The sequence below is a fragment of the Perna viridis genome, chromosome 15 (genome assembly GCF_037379345.1).
Source record: "Perna viridis isolate PV_CMFRI_1.1 ecotype Kerala chromosome 15, ASM3737934v1, whole genome shotgun sequence".
Classification (NCBI taxonomy): Eukaryota; Metazoa; Mollusca; class Bivalvia; order Mytilida; family Mytilidae; genus Perna; species Perna viridis.
The window spans coordinates 2,647,121-2,667,302 of record NC_142459.1 but is presented as its reverse complement, the minus strand read 5'-3'; the positions used below and the strand labels follow the sequence as shown (position 1 = coordinate 2,667,302).

Here is a 20,182-nt window from a genome sequence, read left to right as displayed (position 1 = left end):
ACACCCTTTATCATAAAGCAATCAAAAACAAAATTAAGCATAATTTCAAAGACAAATCCATACTGATAATTTCATATTCCTATACTTAACCTATTGTATCTAAAAATCCAAACTACAAAATCGAATTGCAGGACCTCAATATGAAGGAAATCAAGGCTAAATCCACCAGAATATTCTTGTCATATGGTCCTCACGCGAGACGTCGACATCGTAGAAAACGAATATCTCACGGCCATAAACACCTGCACAATAGAATGATCACTTCTGATATATTCACGCCTCACTCTTATTGTGGTGTAAATATATCGGTGACGTGCTGTAAAAACCTTGGTTTAACATAACATGTCCGTTGAAATGTCTGAACCAAAGCAGGACCATGGCGTTACTAGATACTCAAGTAGGTCAATGGAAAGTGAGCCTTAGGAATTCTGTTTTTTTTTTGTTTTTTTTTTTTGTTTTGTGTGTGTGTGTTGGTAAAACTAAACTTTGTTTGGAAAAAAATAATTGACTTACATTATCTTTATTTACAAGCATTTATAAATAATTTCGTTTCCTTCCTTTACATTTTCATACAAGTCTCATCGAATGCCATTAAAAGTGTTTGTTTTAAAAGAGACTCAATGACTTACAAAGTTAATGAATATATGCAATAATCAGACTGACAATGTGATTCCTACCCAACATTGCAGAAACAAATCGGATACACAAAGAGAAAATCGGGATCTATTGAATACTGCCACCACTAATCAGATCAAGCTGAAAGGTTATTGGACATTCAGTGAAATTAAAGAAAAGTACAATTTCCTGCTCATGGACAATACGTTATAAACATGTTGTTTAAAAAATAAAAAACGGTTCATTTTTCGCTATATTATTGAACAGTACAACAATAAATTATTTAATTTTCAAGCTATAATGTTTTACAATATCGAAATCGAAATGTTTTATGACTAATAATAAGGTACAATGAATATTAATTCATTTTATTTGATGGCGTATTGGTGTAATATAAGTTTTATAAATTTGTTTATCCATATAATGAATAGCTTCTAAACTAAGCATTTAAAGTGAAATGTACATAAAGTAACATAGATGTGTTAACAAAACCATACATGCTTAAAGGTAATATGATAAAAGAAAATTTCAGCAAAGAGCACTTCGCAATGCATTTCCACAATCCGATCAGACACATCATTTAAGTGTAATCAAAGTGAAAAAAATATTAACTACATAAACATAAATCATCAAAACAATACATGAATTGGAAATGAATGGTTTGAAAAGATAAACAACATTATACAAACATATGGTTAGTCATAAATCGTGAATATGGACAGGTAACATGTAATACACACTATTACAAACTAATACAAAATGACGAAATAATGTTTTCCAGGCTTTTTCTGTTTCAGTATTCTATGCTATTGGTCATATTGACTTTCTTTTCAAAATGATTTGTTTTCAACCTATTTGCTAATCGATGTAATTGTGAATATATTTCAACATATATGAAAATATTTAACACATGCTTGTTTCGGTCTATAAAGAGAAATCGAAATCTCGAGGTGCACACTGAATAATCAGCTGCGTAGCAGGTAATTTGCATATGTGCTTCACGAGCAAAGAGGATATTTCAAATATACCAAAAACAGTAATTCTTTATAATTTAGTTTTGATATCAACATTCAACAAGTACATTATAACAATGACCGCTGAAGTCACTTTCATGGTACAAAATTTGGTCAATGATACGATGGACAGAATTTTTCTTCCAATCATAAAGCGTGTTACATCTGAAAATGAATTATTAAGTCAAAAGGTTAAGAAAACGATATTCTGTCTATAATTTTCTCCCACATACAACATTATAGAATAATATACCATACATGAGACCGATCTCTTTTAAAATGAAACAAATGTATAGTACCAAACTATTTAAGAGAATCCTTTATGAATATCACATTTGTTTATGCCAAGTTTTTTATAGCATATGCGTTGTCTTTCTTTTCTTTCTTCCTCTCCTTCTTCAAATGGTATATGAAATCCCTTAAATAATATCAAAGAAGAGTTATTTGAGTTATTGAAGTCATCAATAAAGAAGTTTTATGGTCGTCATCATGAACTCGTGGATCGTTATGGTTTATCAATCAGCACCATGAAAATTAATTTATTCAACGAGTCTTAGTTTTCCTTTCCTCGTTGTCTACCCCGGACTTTTATGAGCAACTCGGCGGGTGTTTCTAGAAAAGCAGAGGACGCTTACCCTACCGATGCACCTGGTCCATGCTCCCAGTTTTTAGTGGAGTCCGAGTTGCTCATTTGCTTTTGTTACTTTGTATGTATGATTTTAGGTTGTTCTTTGTTGTGTATGTCTGTTTTCCATGTCGGGTCTTTGTCCCTGGATTACATTCTTTTTATTACCGATATAACCTTGGTTCCCTTGATTACTCTTTGAATCGAATAGATCTTTAAAGTGGCCTGCTAGGTTTTTGTCACTTTGACAAATTCTTCGTTGACATTTTCTTCTCTTCATGAATTTTATTAAAACAGCCGTTTACTTTTTTATTTAATTTATGGCACATAATTTTCTCCGCAGACTATCATATTACATGCAAAATGGTTTTCTACGTTTTCTATTAAATGCTTTATAGCCTCTTTGACTTTCCTTGAATTTTATCTTACTCACAAAAATGGTTTAAGGTTAGTTATACATTTATTTAAAAAGGGATTCAGTTGTGCATTTGGCAGACCCGCAATATATCATTGTTCATAAGGATATTTGTGAAATAATAGTATCCAAAACAAATTTGATGTTGCATCTTTTTGGGTAGCATGTAAGGTTTTCTTTTTTTCTTTGACAATTTGTCTTCTGCTAAAGTAGTGTTAACCGGTAAAACCAATGCACATAAACTATGTTTACTATTAATTCCTTTGTAAGCTGGTTTCTGTTTGGACAATGAAACATAACTTTATCACACGAATAAGTCATGGTTAATTAGAAATTATTTTGAAAGTTGGTTGTGTATTGGCTGTCAAAGCGATATTTTTCTAAATGTGTTGACAGTTTAGGTCGTTATGGAAAGAAAATTAAAGAAAGTCAAGACCCATTTTCACATTTAGACGGCCAATGCTGTTTGAGGACATGAGGACAGTGACGTCTTCTTACCCTGAGGATGAGAATACAATAAATCTTCTTTAACCATTCATGGAGGCTCTTAGGTACAAAACAGCAGTAAACACTTATGTTGTTATCGACATTATCCAATTTGAATTTTTTCTACCTTTTCTTTTAAGCCTATTTCATTCAGCACTTACCGCATGGATTCTTTATATCTTGCTATGAAAACGGCCATTATTATAGGCAAAATTATTAAAAGGAAGAGAAAATCTGAAAAGATATGAGAGTTATGAAAATTTATACGTTTTGTGATGTTATACATCTATATATATCTGCAATATATCTTAAAATTTTGACAATCTCAAGGACTCTGAATTTTACAAAAAAATGTACGCTATCAAAGATAATAAAAGACCGACAAACGAAACTAATTTATTCACAAAACATGTCCAAATTAACGAAAATCATGGCACACAACAAAAAACACTAAAACATGCTCACAAAACCAAATACGACATGTAATGCTGTATATCAAAATTTGGATGTTTTACTATTACAAATTCAAATTCTGACATAATATGAAAAAAGATAAAAAACAAATATAACTTACACAAATTATTATCACTAGAATTGTTTGGTTCTCTGTTCGACGGAATACTAATACTATTTGTAGAAATACCCCCTCCTGATGATATCGACTCACTGTCAATGGTCGATGATCGAACAATGAAAAATTCAGTTGACTGCGTCTCCTTTTGTGTAGTGAATTTTGAATCTATATCAGTTGTTGGGTTTACTTCATCTGTGGTAGTTGATTTTATATTTGTGGTTGCAAGTTCTATCGTCGTAACAAGACAATTGTACCTACATGTACCATCCAGACACTTAGTTAATCCTTCAGGGCAAGTTGTCGTGGTACCTACGATCATAAAAAAAAACAACAATAAGCATAATTATTCAGTACAAACATATTTCATCTCTTTATAGTTGGATATCAACAAACATATATGTTAAATTACCTCCAAAAAATTTCCTGTGTTTATTCTCCTTTATGTTATATGACTTATTGGTTATTTACATGTGTCACTAAATCAATAAATTCATGATAAAAACAGAATATCAGACATATGTTTTTGATATTGGCCTAATTAGGGGTTATTGAATGTCGTCCCCATTTATCCTTAACATTTTCTTTTCTTTTTGTATATTAAAAGAATTCTAAAATCCAAATTTAAACTTTTGCGGGAAAAGGAAATTTATGACCATTATCAATACAAAAAATTTGTGGTCGTTAACATGAAATCGTGAATCGTTATGGTGTGTTCATCTGCACCATAATTTGTCCATTGTGTCAAAGAGTAATCAAGGGAACCAAGGTTATAGCGGTAATCAAAAGAATGTAATCCATGGACAAAGACCAGACACGGAAAACAGACATTCACAACAAAGAACATAAAGTAACTAAAATCATATATACAAAGTAACAAAAGCAAATGAGCAACTCGGACTCCACTAAAAACTGGGAGCATGGACCAGGTGCACCGGTAGGGTAAGCGTCCTCTGCTTTTCTAGAAACACACATCGAGTTGCTCATAAAAAGTCAAGTCCGGGGTAGACAAACGAGGAAAGGAAAACCCGTTAAATACATCAGTTTTCATGGTGCTGATGGATACACCATAACGATCCACGAGTTCATGATGACGACCATAAAACTTCTGTAGTGATGACTTCAATCTTGTAGCAACATAACCCTGTTCCAGAAGCCTATTCGTTAGAGTTCTAGCGCGATACATGAACACTCCATAGGCAGGAGCCGAAGGGATGTTGCCACAGATGAAAGGAAAGTTAACAATTCTGAATGAAAAGTCATCACGTTTGTCGTAAAGTTTGTTCAATAGTTTTCCTTTACCATCGATTTCTAAGTGTAGGTCAATATATGAGGCTGACTTCACAGTGTCTGTAGTATCCTTTATCTCAAGTTCTTTTGGGTAGATGCGATGTATCAAATCCCCGAAATTAGGATTGTTTAAAGATAATACGTCATCTATATAGCGGAAATTGAGATTGAGGGATCTAGCCAAACGATATTCTTTCTTTCTGATCAGACCAGCTATAAAAAGTTGTCTTTCCCTTTTTTTGTCTTCCCAGGAATTGACATCTAATGAGCAACTCGATGGGGGTTTCTAGAAAAGAAGAGGATGCTTTCCCTACGGGTGCACTTAGTCCATGCTCTCAGTTTTTAGTGGAGTCCGAGTTGCTCATTTACTTTTGTTACTTTGTATGTATGATTTTAGTTGCTTTGTGTTCTTTGTTTTGTGTCTATTTTCCATATCTGGTCTTTGTCCCTGGATTACGTTCTTTTGATTACCGCTATAACCTTGGTTCCCCTAATTACTCTTTAAGTAAAGTCCGGGTTACTCATTTACTTTTGTTTCTTTGTAAGTGTTATTTTCGTAATTTCATGTTCGTTGTTGTGTTAGACTTCTTTCCTTATCTGATCTTCATCCTTGGAATATGGTGGTAAAGGGCGCCGGACATTGCGACATTATATATATAATGTCTAAAGGAAGCAAGCTCCCAATCAGTGAACTTAATAGCAATATATGTATCGAATCATGCAGCCATGACGGTACAGCACAAACAAACAAATTTTCTAAAAAAAAAAAAGTCTAAAGGATTGTACAACGATACTGATTAAGTTGTTATTGACAACAGTTGAGCGCACTCTCAACAAGACCTAAGAACTTATGAAAATTATAATAAAGCCGGCCGACAAAGACAGTGCAGTAGTGGTCATGGACAAATCCGTCTAAATCTAGGAGGCCGAGCGTCAACATAAAGACGACCGTTTTTATACTAAATTAAACGAAGACCCCACTCAAACATTTGTTGACTAAATTAAAATTGAATTAAACAAAATGCAAGAAAATAACCGCATCGACTTGGGAACATTTGAATACCTTAAACCTGAAGATCAAAAACCTAGCTGACTTTATCTAATACAAAATATGTGTATTGATAAATGATCCACAAAGTAAACAATCCAGGTAGGTCAATAGTCTCTGCTTACGGTTATCCTACCGAAAGAAACTCTGTATTCGTGGACTTCGATCTACGCCCACATGTTGAAAAACTTCTATCCTTTATAAAAGATACCATCGTCTATCAAGTTCACTAATGAAACACCTACCACAACTATCATCTCATTCCTTAATACCTCTAGTACATTATCAGAGGGTGAGCTGCCACAGACCTATACTCAAAACAAACCCACCAATATCTTATTCCAAAGATCTGTCATCCAACGCACTTGACTAAAAGTATACCATTTACTCAAACTCTTAGGCTTTGGCACATTTGTTCCAAATATGAATCTTTAAAGAACCGTTTGGATCAACTAAAAACAATTTATGAAGAAGGTGTTATAAAAAAAGCACCATCAAAGAAGGTTTCCGAAAAATTCATAAAATCCCAAAAAGTTGCTGCGACAGTATAAGGAAAAGAAAAAATGTAAAACAACTCCTTGTGTCTTAACATACTACCCTTGTATAAACAACCAGTCACAATTACATTTGTGAACACTGGACCTCTGTCGAGAAAAAAATTCACACTATCCAAAATCCTTCCTGAGTCACCTATGATTGCTTTCAGACAGCCAGACAATTTTGATATTTTGTAAGTGCGAAAATATCTTAACCCAGATTAACTCCAGATGCAAGTTATTTCTGTGGTGACAAAAGGTGTAAATGCTGCAAACAGATGTATCAATCGACAACATTTACTAGCACAGTCACAGGGAAACGTTACAAAGTATTACTGCAAGAGTGCAAATGTGATGTATTTACTTCGCTATCCAGTCTGTGAGCTCCAATATGTTGGCGATTCCCAACAACTTTATCACATACGTTTAAGTGGACACAGGAACGATCTTACAAAAAGCCCTTAATTCCAATAAGTCGACATTTCAGGTTACCAGACCACGACCTCGTGGATTTCAACAAAGTGCAAATCCTAATCATGGAACGGAATGCGATCTGGAGCGAAGTGTGAAAGAGAAGAGTTTTGGATAAAAAAAACTCCGTGCCTGACATCTACACGACATAAATAAAAAAAATATGTTCTTCTAAGCTTGTATAGTTCATTTTCTCCACTCCTTTTTAATTTTTATAAAATTTATACTTACAATTCGATTCATCCGAATTATCGGGGCATTCGAAAGAATTATCGCATACTCTATCTATATCAATGCATGTGCCATTCTTACATATGAACTCTTCAGTTGTACAGTTGTTTCCATTCTGTAATAATACAATCATCCAATAACTGTGTTTGTTTATCTGATTAAGATGAATACAAGGTGTTTAATTAAAAATACATATCATGGGCTGGCCATTTATGTCGCATTATTTAACCCCGTGATTTATTTCGATTCTAATAGGACTAGCTTCTTCATATCATCACTTAATTATTGTACAAAAATACATGTCATGGCAATCAATATAAAAATCTCAAATATTGAATTTGAATCTGATGTAAAAGGAAAAAAAACATGGTGAAGTAATGATATTGTTCAATGTTACTCAGGATGCATTTTAAATCGACTACAGAGGTTGAACTCTAATGTTTGTGACAAATATAGACACAGCATTTAAATTTGATTGACTAATAGAACTTTAATATTTGCAGTAAAACATAAGAACGAAGCAATTTATTCAAATATGAAATATTCAACCATTAGTTTGTGTGTGTTTGTGACGTCTGGTGTCCATTTTCTTCTTAATCTTCAGTTTTTTATGTGTTTGTTTTTTTTTTTTTTTATTCGGTTCGTCCCTCTTTCATGTTTTCACGTTAAGACTATGCTTTTGACGTACTTGAATGACGCTTATGTGTTTTGCTTTTTTGCCGATATTCATGTACATTTGGTTAAAAATTATGTTCTGTTTACTAACCGCCAATAATTTAGTTGAACGTTCTGATAGTAAAAAGCCACTAACTAGCAATGCTCGATCACATTTTTGTCTTTGGGAAATGAATTATGGATTTAAGTTTACATTGTAATATTTGTATTGTACATGAAACAACTTATCTAATCTTGAGATTTTTACCAACCACAGAATTAAATACAGTTGTCACTATGACCATCACTCCAATGAATGTTAACTCTTTATTGTATTTCATATCTCTGTTTTCCAATGGATTATCCAAACAATCTACAAAAAGTACTCACTTTATATCTGTTTAAATCCAAATTGTTCTTAATCGGACCACTTTAGGAATATTCTATAGTATGGAAAATCTATTCAACATTTCTTTGAATATGTGAGTTTATGTAGATGTTTGCGATTGTAGTTGCTCAAAATTATCTTTATCTTTATCTGGCTAAATGTACAATATTATGATATCTTCTGTCAGTTGTTAGAAAATATGATTTCGAGTGTTTCGGGTACTATTTAAAATATGGCAAGTAATGTAACGATTTAGTACTTTGATGCATTTGGTAGATCCAATGGCAAATGATTGGTATCTGCATCTTACTTTAAAAAAACAATGGCTATTATAAAATGTTCCACTTTGCTGAACAGATTATGCGGATACTTGTGTTGAATGTTAACTAAATCATGTTTTATAGAAAGATATTAATTTTCTGCTAAAGATATGGTTATGCTATGAAGGAAGAAAGGTGTTTTGCGATAAATTAAAAAAAGCTGTTTATTTTCAGCTTTCAAAAATTTGCTTTTTCAATAATGATTGCTAGTGATTACAAATCTAATAGACAATAAAGATAACTTAAATCATTTCATACTCAATGTGGCCTCTTTCAGCTACATATATTTGTCATAGAAAATTACCATGCAATACATCAGCGTTGTCTCTCTTTTATCAACAATTAACTACTTGTTTATGGTAGTAAGCCATTTGTATAACGTTATAGATTTAAACAAAACAATTAACTCCAGTTGTTCGACGATTTACAGCTTTGCAAATGTTGTTGCAATTTACATTTTAGTACAAACTACTAATTTATTCGCTGTTTCGGGGTAGGTATTTCGATTTGACATATGATTAATTTCGTGGCAATTTATGTCTGAATATATTTCTTGCAGGCGCAATTACCGACATTAAATCACCCTTGAAATTAATTTGATTTACACTATTTGTTAAATATTACCTTTAAGTTAATAAAACTGACCTCTGTGTTTGATGACAGTTGCTCTTTGTCACAAAAACAGTTCCCTATCGAAAGAACAGATCGCGATACTGCTTATTTCTGACAGTTAGGTGCGGATTATTCTTATTATATGTTAATATACGTCCAAACATTCAAATTTACTTTATTTCACATACTTGCCTATAATACGTATTAGTACGATAAATTCCAACAAAATGAATTATTTATTTTACACAACGGAAATCCCACCTGTAATATAAATAGAAATTTCCCGGTAGTTTAATATTGTTTTGAAAGAATGTTTTTTCTTAAACTATAAATAGATTTTGGTTTTCGATTACATTTAAAGCTCACCTTGACCAAAAGGCCATGTGAGCTATTGTCATTACATATTCGACAGTGAACAAATCGTTTTTAAATAGCCTTATATATAACTACCAGACCGATGGGAACCACACTTGGCATGGTTGTTCCAGAGGGATATCTTTCTTAAAATGAATGTTTGTTTCTTTTTACAAATGTTAAAAACGTAACAACCGTTACTGGAGCAAAATTGACTGTAAGTTAACATGGAAGTTTTTTTTGCACTATATCACGGTTGGCCGTCGTTACTAAAAATAGATAATTGGGATCAGAATTTTGCAAATATCTCAAAAGCAGCTTGGTTTAGCTAAAATCTGACAGGAGTTAAAATCATTCAACATATAATTAGAACTATGCCGACATGTTCAGAAAGATCCGTTAACGGATATCCTCGTATAGGGTTCTGAAATATATCTTTACGAATTTTAGATTTGCAACTTTGAAAATCTTCTCTGAAACTACTGAATGGATTGTAACATAATTATAACAAAATGAATGTTTCTTACGGTATACGGAGTTTGATTTGACAAAAAACATGGCCACTGTTTTTAAAAATAGGTTAAAGGGGTCAAATTGAAGAATGTCTGTGATATCTCGTAAATTAATGCGTTAGGCTAAATCCCTACAATGTTAAATTGTTCACAATTGTAAGACAGACCTTTGCAGAAAATCTCATAAAGATCTGTTGACTGATTCTGGAGTTATTGCCATTGAAGAGCGAAAAAATAACTTTGATATCTCTTTATAATTTGAAAACCGACTAGAATACGAAGATGCTTTTTATTGATTAAATTATTCGTATGACAAAAATACAGAAGGGTAAAAAGTAAAATTTTGAGTTATTGCTTCAGAAGGCTGAAAATATATTGACGAGTGAGTTATTTAGGCTCTAGAACCTCTAGTTTCAATACATCTTGATGTTATCTTTGTACAAGGTGTTTCAGTAGAACTTTGTTTTAATCATCACATTATTTCAATGCGTCACTGTCGTATTCTAACTTACAATGAATACGTTACAAGATTCGGATATGAGACATTAGTTGAATGAAGGGTAATAACAAAATTGTCCAAAAATTGTAATCACTATAGAAGTTTCATGGTAGTCATGATGAACTCGTGAATTGTAACGGTATATCCATCTGCACTATAAACACTGGTAGTTCCTTCTCTACCCTGGACTAGTCTTTTTCTAGCAATTCGACGGGTGTTTCTAAAAAAAAACAGAGGACACCGGTGCACCTGGTCCATGTTCATGTTCCCAGTTTTCAGTTGAGTCCAAGATGCTTATTTACTTTTGTTGCTTTTTATGTATTATTTTGGTTATTGTGTTTTCTTTGCTGTGTGTGTCTGTCTTCCATACCTCTTTATTTTATTTTATTTAATTTTATTTTATTTTCATAATAAGTACAAAATTTAGTTCATCCAACACAAGTACTCTATGCGTTTTGTAGATCTGATTTATTACTAAAGTGTCTAAATAGATAACAATAAAATAGAGTTTCATAACGAGAAGCCTGAAGCCGATTCAGTAATAAGTATTGCTTACTTCAGTAAACAAATGCAACTTAAAGGCTAAATATTTGTGTATATACAGTTGTGATTCTGCCACGCATATATACCATTCATGAATTATGCTTTCGCTTGTTTCTTCTGTTCATTTTTATTTAATATATTTTGTTTGTTTTATTTGACTGTTTAGTGTGGCTATACCTTATCTCTGCATTATATCTTTGTTATTTTTATCCCAGCAATAAGGTTAGAAAAAAAATTATCCCAACAACAAATAAACGTTCACTTTGCCTTACTTCAATCATTATTGACAGCTAAATAATGCAATCATTACTATAGAAACAATATAAAACTTTATTGATTCATTGATATTAAAAGTGTTAACCTCATAAGTATGTGTTGTACTTGACAAAATATTCCATACATGCTTTTGGTTATTTCATGTTCTTTGTTGTGTGTGTCCATGTCTGGTCTTTTTCCCTGGATTATTTTCTTTTGATTTCCACTAGATTCTTCGTTTTCTATTCTGTGATAATTTATGTGAATAAAAGACAATACTCGAAGAGAAGATTGCACAAAACAAACACGTACCCACTGATAAGTGAAAAGTATGAAGCAGGATCTAAATTCGGAGTGAACTTAGTTGCTTCTTGAAAGTTACTTATCATGTTTCGCATGTTTTGAATGTCAATTCCTGCCAACAAGGAACATTTGCATTGTATGGGAGAGTGAGGTCGTTGGTCATATTGGTTAACATGTCTGTTTATGGTAAAGGCATTGTATATTTGAAATATTTCAAGAAATGACCAAGCTATTTGTATCAACATGGTAAATCAAATATCAAATATCAAATCAAATATATGAATCACAGATGTTTAGATGAGTAAGCATTCGCAGGTACGATACTGTATCATTGCCCCATGAATAAAAAGGTTTGATTTAGTTGTAATAGTTGGAGTTACTTAAACAACAAAAACGGGAACCTTCATGACATTACGCAATTTTACATAATGTGTGATAATATCATTGCTCTTTAGACGATTACATAATTTCCGGAAGTATGTATTCTAGAATAGACTTACAACATTGTGTGTTTGATACAATCAATATATCACAAAGATAACGTCAACAGGCTCATACCAATAGTGCGAAGTTATAAGTTACCTTGTATGAATTATATCGCATTTATAAATTTTGAAACGTCTGGTTATTTTTACTTTATATGATCGCAGACATCATGCCTCTGTTTGGAACACTTTGGCTTACGTCTGGTTTGTTAGTGTTTAGTTGGTGTGTGCAAAACAATTTTCAATTAGCTTTGCTATTCAAATGTATAATTCATTTTGATGTGCATTTGGTATTTACTTATATTTTGATATTTTTTGTTCTAAATTATGATTGTTAGATCTTTTTTGTGCAGATCCATGCTGTACATGCAAGTCGATCCAGACAAACATAGTCATATATTAAAAAAAATACTTTGTATTACATATGATGTTCTTCAGTCCCTCAACAAAGTATATGCAATCTGCTGCACTTCTTACTTAAGTAAAAATGCAGTAAACGAAAGCAATATACTTTTTTTCCAAACAGGAAAGCAAAAGTACGAAAGAAAGAAGAACATTCTTATGCTATCACAGTGAAAAGTTCAAAAAAATCCTATTCAACTAAATTGAATGAAGATGGACGTTTAAAAAAAAAACAGGAAGAGGTAGAGGGGCAGTGAGAAAGTTAGAAAGACCTTTGAGCAAACCTATACACAGAAGTGTATATTTGCTTATATTTTAAAGATTCTGCACCCGTATATTTTGTAATAGCAGATATCCTACGTTTGATTGATAAATTACTTCTGCTAGTTACTGAATTCATGACTATGCTTCTTGGACAGTAAGATGTGGTGCGTTTTACTTATAAACATGATTCTATCGCGAATTAGATTATATCTTTTTCATCAAGTTTGTACATGAATTTTCAAAATGTAACTTGCAATGTAAGAATCTTTTAAAAACTTCATAATACTCACCCGGACGAATTGTCTCTAGTGTTTTCCAAAAGGCCTCAAAGACGTTTCTATGCATGGCAGCATTAAGGTCACTTTTGTTTATTTCTTTTACCACTAATCCAATTATTTCCCTGATGATTGAAAACATAGCTTTACCAAAAATCACATCGATGTCTCTTCACATGAAACGTTAGAAAATTAGGTCACATGTAATTTTAAAAAATATATTATTTTTATGGATGGAATTTCTCTGCAATGATCCCTCAATTAAATCACACACAATAAATATAAAATAACAATAATTTCAAATTTCCTTTAACAGACACCTTTAGAGTACAATTCGACAGTTATTGAAAGAGTAATCAATGGAAGACCAGACATGGAAAACAGACATACACAACAAAGAACATAAAGTAAATAAATTCATACATACAATGTAACAAAAGCAAATGAGCAACGCACACTCCACTCAAAACTAAAAGTATGGAACAGTTGCACCGATAGGGTAAGCATCCTCTACTTTTCTAGAAACACCTGCCGAAATATACATTTCAATGTTAAAATTTACCTTCTTAGACCACTTTACCGACGTTTTGCACTTGACAGTGTCGGTAAGTATGTAACTGTTTAGGCAAAATACCATCTGAAATATTGCACAAAGCATTTCTTAACAGAATATAGACATCACTCCTAAACTAATGTAAAAATTAATAACAGAAGATTAAATTATAAAAAGAAACAGAGCATTGCAACTCTCATTTCAGGTAGACATTCAGAATGGCAAAGCCTTCACACTTAACATAAACAATGTAATGTGATTCAATAAGATTATTCCGGTGATGAAAAATGTAATTGTGGGTGTACCCCTTTTCTGTACGCAGCACGTTTTTTTTTACAGCAAACGCAGTACTTTTGCAGGCACAAGAATTCAAAATGTAACCTGTACGCAGGATTCACTGTCTAAAGTTTCAAAGTATTAAGGCTGGAGGCGTTGTCATGTTCTTTTAAGCGTAAGCTAAAATAAAGGGCGGCAGGATACATTCCCATCATTCAAATTTGTAAATAAGCATGTTTAAACCTACCTGCTTAACTTGGTTGTGCTTTCGCGTTAACATCCATGCATATGTATTAATTATCTGGAAAAGATAAATACAATTGATAATGAAACATAGAAAGATGGTAGAAACACAAAATATAGAAAACAATTTTGACCCTATCCGCTCCCAAACAAACGCATTCTTAAAAAAAACTGTTATTCAGACAAATACAACCAATAACTAACAAAACCGTGTCTTGACAACATGACATGAGAATATGTTTTGATTTAAGGATCTTGGTTAGAATAACTTTCCATTTACATAAAGTATATTCTCATGACATCTTTGTATATCATTTACATGAATTCAAGACCTTCCATTTAATAGTTAATAGTCAGGAATAATATTGGTACACATCTAAAATAAATTTTGGTAACTGTAATAGATGTTTTATTCTATCATATTGAAAATATATTGCATGTATGGCATAGTTTTACTATGAGTAACGAAACAGTGAATTAAAAAAGATGATAACCGAAAAAACAATACCTGATCATTAAGTTCTTCTCCAGGTTTTAGAGTGAGGTGTCTGAAACGTATAGATTTGAACGGTTTACACTTCCTAAAACCTCTGAACTATCACCTTTCCAGCTATCCAATACAAACTATAAAAACTGTAAAATATATAACTGACTCTCTGAGACAATCCAATGGTATAGAAGTATTATATATATATATATATATATATATTGATATAGGGGACTATGGTTAACCCTTTGCATACCTACTAATATGTTCCGATAGGGACCATTGGTAACCAATGTTATATCTATATGTTAGTTCCTATAGGAGACCATTGGTAACCCGGTGTTATATCTATATGTATGTTCCTATAGGGGACCGTGGGTAACCCGATGTTATATCTATATGTATGTTCCTATAGGGGACCATGGGTAACCCGAAGTTATATCTATATGTATGTTCCTATAGGGGACCATGGGTAACCCTATGTTATATCAATATGTATGTTTCTATAGGGGACCATCTGTTACCCTATGTTATATCTATATGTATGTTCCTATAGATGACCATGGGTAACCCAATGTTATATCTATATATGTATGTTCCTATAGGGGACCATTAGTGACCCGATGTTATATTTATATGTATGTTCCTACAGGGAACCATGGGTGACCCGATGTTAAAACTATATGTATGTTCCTATAGGGGACCATGGGTAACCCGACGTTATATCTATATGTATGTTCCTTTTGGGAATTTTCAATAATAATTGAATCGTGATTTATGAAATCATTAAATATTACCATTAAAAGGTTAAGCAGGTGCGATTACTATCAAATACGAGATCATAATAATTACCATTGCCTTTTTCTTTGAAAATAGTCAGCATGTTAGGTTTCACCTACAAACAAATTATACAACTTATTCTTTGTGCAATTAAATTATTCCCAATCAAAAACCAAACCAGCCAGTCGTTACATTTAAAATCAGTTATTTTCTAATATTACATTAGTTACTTAATATAATATTGGTAATTCTGCATATTTCTCCACTTAGGTTTGCCATAATTTTCGCCTATAGGTTTGAATCTAAAATATTATATTAAGCAATACAGTATCATAAATCATTTAAATATGTGTGTGTGTGTGTGTGTGTGTGTGTGTGTGTGTGTGTGTGTGTGTGTTTATTTAAGGATAGCTGATCGCCTATAAAACTTACCTTTTTCAGTGCAACCACGTTGTCTGTAATAAAGTGAAAGTAAGCATAAATAACCAAATGTACGTGTTAATTAGTACGCAGTCTGGCACTATTTGCAGGGGATCTCTGGTCACCGTTGAACGACAGAAATAACCTCCTTCATTCGTGACAAGAAATGTTAGTTATCAATTGAAAACGGCGCATAACGAGCCGTTTCAGGCATTTTAAATTTGTTCAATAAAAATTGCCAAATTTTCAAGTCCTTTGTTGGAGTAGCTATGGACACGTGTACAGATTTAAAACGTTTAGCCAAACACAAGTATTCTGTTACGAACTGAAAAATCTTCATAAAGCATTATTTGGGGAAAGTAAAATGTGTCATGTACTCTTGATAATTATACCAGTAATGACTGACACAAAAATTCAAATGTCAATGCCTGTTCGTAGATACTCTTTAGATTATATGTGTTTGTATTTTGGGTCACATTAAAATTAATGAAGAGCAATACTAGTGTGTTCCAAAAGGAAGCTAGGTATTGCTTTTCTGGTTTTATGTTTTTATCTTTGCCTATTATACTCTAGGAAAATTGCAAGCGCTGGGAGTGTATACATATCATCATTTAATTTCCAGACTTAAACATGATTACGATCTGCATTAAAAGTTTACATGTTTTCAATCACGTTAAAAAAATGATTTAAAAGCTTTGTCAATATTTAGAGGCTATTTTTATCACATTTAATTGACCACACCTGTTGATATTGTGCCATTTACATCTGGTCCCTGGTCACCTTGAGGATCACTTCTTGTTCTATTTGGTAACGTGTCTGTTAAAGTCCATGTAATTGTAGTTTGTTTTCGCGATGTTACACATGTCTGTGAAGTTCGTCGAAATGATTGTTTTGGTTGTGTAGTTGTGGATGCTGGTGTTGTTGGATCAGGCTGTTGTGTAGTGGTTGGACATTCTACCATACAACGATTGTTTGGACATAACAGTAAACCTTCTGGACACGTTTTATCTTTCTCGCCTAAGATATTTCATAAAGAAGGTTACAACACCAATCCGAATTATAAGATGAAATTATAATCAAACGCGTGTGTGTGGAGAGGGGGTTAATTTGTAAATTTTATGATGTTTACGATTATTCGCCTTTTCCAATATCCACCTTTCCACAATAAGCGTGGATTTAGACCCAGTCCATGATATATAAATGTAGAAAGGATTTACTATGATACTGCTTTCAGTAGGCGTGTTACTAGCCCACTTCTTTATATTTAAGAATATATGAAAAGGTTTGTTGATTGCATGTATCTCTCTGATATCAAATCTACCTAATCTTGCGTGAGACCAGTTAGAAGTGGCATTAACAGAAAGTTGAATTACATAGATTCTGTGTCCTATATATAATAAAGAAGACATGTAGTCTATGCTTACATGATGATTCGTCCGAATAGTCAGAACAGTCAAAACTTCCGTCACATTTCATGTTGATGTCTATACACTGGCCGTCGTTACACCAAAACTGGTTACTGTTGCAGGACTGACTAGTCTTAACAAATGTAAAACAAACAATAGTAACGTACTAGTCAATGTAGTGAATACAAGATGCATTGGCTTGATTTTTTGTTATCCATGTAAACCTAAGAATTTACCCTCTTTTCCGTTTACAGACAACGTAAACGTTGTTTCAACTATTTTTTGGTATTCAAGTGCACACTAAAATTGCAATTAAGTTGAAATAGTGGGAGCGGATTCATACGCCCCTTCCCCTAAAATAGAGTTTAATCATTGGTTTTCTTTTACATGAAACCTCGTTTTTCATCAATGTTTGTAATGTTTCGCCGGGCCTGTTATTGTATTTTCCCTAATACCTGAAACCCTAGATAAAGCGAGACTACTTAAATATCATTTGATCTTTCAATTAATGAAATCATTCTTTAACATTATACAAAACACTTCTATGGATATTCGGCATTACAAACTCCTAAATAATCATTTTTTATAAACAGTAAGCGGCGTAAGAAAAAAATAAGTAACGTTTCTTAACTCTAATCACACCCATTCCGGTTTGTTTTTCCAAAAGATATATAGTATTCACTGTGTAATCGACATAATTGAACATAGAAAAAACATAGCAATCCACAGCCTACGCATTATCACGATTCATCTAAATACGAAGACTGCCAAGTTTCTACCACATAACTTTATTCATCCTAGTTGCACTCAAACAACTAAAATATCATGCAAGGATGTACTTCTTACTAAACCATTAAACATAACCCTCTTTCTTAACAAGAAACTGTAGCATGATACACGAAAAGGACTTGAAATAAGTCAGCGTAATATAGAGCTGTAACACATAGCATATTGCTCACACGACAGAAGAGAGTATTATTATGTATATATATGTATATACAGATATGTCATTTGAGTGACCCATTTTATGTTTATATTTGAATATATGATTCAGGCGCGTAGCTGAGGCCAAATTGAAGTGTAGGCAAAATTACGGCAGGGGGTCTGGAGCCGCTTAAGGCCCCCAGCTGGTCTAGGGCGAAGCCCTGGTAGGGGGTCAAGGGGGACGAAGCTCCCCCCGAAGCTCCGCGGGGATAGCGTTTTAGAGCATCATCTATGCCTCTCCTGGATGTATTTTATCTCAAAATTTTGAAAAAAAAAATTGGCAAAATTAAGTGCAGGCAAAAGCTTTTTTGCCTAACGGCAGCTACGCGCCTGTGATTTGGTCATAATTAACGAATGAGCGTAATTTGAGGAGGGCTAAATAAATATGAATTACTCGTTATTCGGATGGCTTTTCTACACGCGCACGAAGTCTCAATATGAGTAGAAATTTGTGTTTCTCTAACACTGCTCCCTCGCTCCTTTTTCTCTTTCTTTTTTTTTCTTTTTGGTTTTGTTGTTGTGTTTTGTTTATATTTAAAAAAATTCGTAAACATATATAAGTGGATACTGATTTTATGAAGAGATATATTTTATATTATAATAATATATTATTGGGTATGGTTGTCAAATTACAAATAAATTGGAATAGGGTTATTTTCAAAATGTCAGCTGCACCCTCATACCTACAACAAAGCATGGACTTGTGGTATTTACATGTCTGAGATAACTGCTATCAAAAATGAGTTGGGAGTATACACAAGGTACTAATACATCCCATTATAACATGTACGATCAGCATCACCCCTTGCACATTATTAATATACAAAAATCTATATTGAACCTACATGTATTGTTTTATGAATTTAGAATAATCTAGATTCTTTACATCGAATTCCGAAACGGAAATTACATACATAAAATTGGCTGGCTTTCAATGTAACGTTGATCTATTTCATGCTAGCTATTTTTGTATGCATTGGTATGCATTTGATAACATAATTCTTGATACATGATTTTTGTAATAGCCAATATATTTTTAAACGAAAATTTTACCAAAAACCGTTGATATGTGAATGGCGAGACATGTAGAGGTCTTTTACGTTCAAATCTTTATTACCATCTAAATATTCGCTTACTAAATATAGAGTTACAAGTCAAAACCGAACCCCTTTTAAAAGTTATCACGTGTTTGGTTTAGACAGGTGTTTGGTTCAGACAGGTGTTTGGTTAAGACAGTTGTTTGGTTCAAAAAGTTGTTTGGATTAGACAGGTGTGGTTCAAACAGGTGTTTAGTTCAGACAGGTGTTTGCTTGAGACAGGTTTTTGGTTTACCGGGTTCAAACACATTTAAAGAAAGGGACTTCCAAAAGTATCTGGTTTAGACAGGTATTCGGATTATTTAAAGACCAGTTTTACATTTCTCCCTGTCGAAACACAACTGATACCTTACTTAAAAACAATAAGACTACAAGAAAAGTAAACTTGAATAGTTTTTGACCCAATTCACTAAAAGGAATGAAAACAAAAACACATTATTTATTTAAAGCTATATTAAACTTTCTTGAATCCCTCAATATTAAAGCTGCATTAGCTGCCAAATTTGCTAAGTTTGATTCTACTGAATTTTGCTGATTCAATGAAATAAGTTTGTAGTAATGCAATTGAATACCTACTTATTTTGAAAACAATGTTTTTCTTTAATCAGAGACGAAAGAATTTTTCATCTATTTCTTGATTAGTTTTTAAATAAATAATAACCATATTTTAGCCGCATTATATCACAATACATTAATTTCAAAATGATCCCTGTGTTATATTCTTCTTATGTTTTCTGTTACGGCTTGAGTCCATCGGTCTTTGTTGCCA

The 20,182-nt window shown here is 32.7% G+C and overlaps 1 protein-coding gene across 4 annotated transcripts; it reads right to left on the bottom strand.

Moving 5' to 3' along the window:
• Window positions 1-855: 855 nt before the first annotated feature.
• LOC148596511 (uncharacterized) lies at window positions 856-18,301 on the bottom strand. 4 transcript variants are annotated; one of them, XR_015918935.1, is made up of 8 exons: window positions 17,351-18,301; window positions 16,668-16,943; window positions 15,939-15,961; window positions 15,579-15,621; window positions 14,748-14,872; window positions 14,244-14,297; window positions 13,183-13,292; window positions 11,502-11,685 (listed from the first exon to the last, which is right to left on the bottom strand). XR_015918935.1 is itself a non-coding variant. In XM_088563103.1 (7 exons), the coding sequence occupies exons 1-7, from the start codon at window positions 13,672-13,674 to the stop codon at window positions 1,679-1,681; spliced, it is 903 nt and encodes a 300-aa protein (XP_088419229.1). In that variant the 5' UTR covers window positions 13,675-13,689; the 3' UTR covers window positions 856-1,678. The 4 variants fall into 4 exon arrangements, 3 of the variants coding, with proteins under 3 accessions (XP_088419229.1, XP_088419231.1, XP_088419230.1); XM_088563103.1 differs by lacking the exons at window positions 11,502-11,685; window positions 14,244-14,297; window positions 14,748-14,872; ... (2 more) ...; window positions 16,668-16,943; window positions 17,351-18,301 and adding exons at window positions 856-1,793; window positions 3,316-3,388; window positions 3,729-4,037; ... (1 more) ...; window positions 8,228-8,328; window positions 13,595-13,689; XM_088563105.1 differs by lacking the exons at window positions 11,502-11,685; window positions 14,244-14,297; window positions 14,748-14,872; ... (2 more) ...; window positions 16,668-16,943; window positions 17,351-18,301 and adding exons at window positions 968-1,793; window positions 3,316-3,388; window positions 3,729-4,037; ... (1 more) ...; window positions 8,228-8,328; window positions 13,730-13,807.
• Between the last annotated feature and the right edge of the window lie 1,881 nt (window positions 18,302-20,182).

Coding starts and splice junctions, on each gene's coding strand:
- LOC148596511 (XM_088563103.1), bottom strand. CDS start 13,674: ATGCTTACCCTATCGGTGCAACTGTTCCATACTTTTAGTTTTGAGTGG. Junction 8,329..13,182: donor ACTAGAGACAATTCGTCCGG/GTGAGTATTATG, acceptor TACTTTTTGTAG/ATTGTTTGGATAATCCATTG. Junction 3,389..3,728: donor TTCTAGTGATAATAATTTGT/GTAAGTTATATT, acceptor ATATCTTTTCAG/ATTTTCTCTTCCTTTTAATA.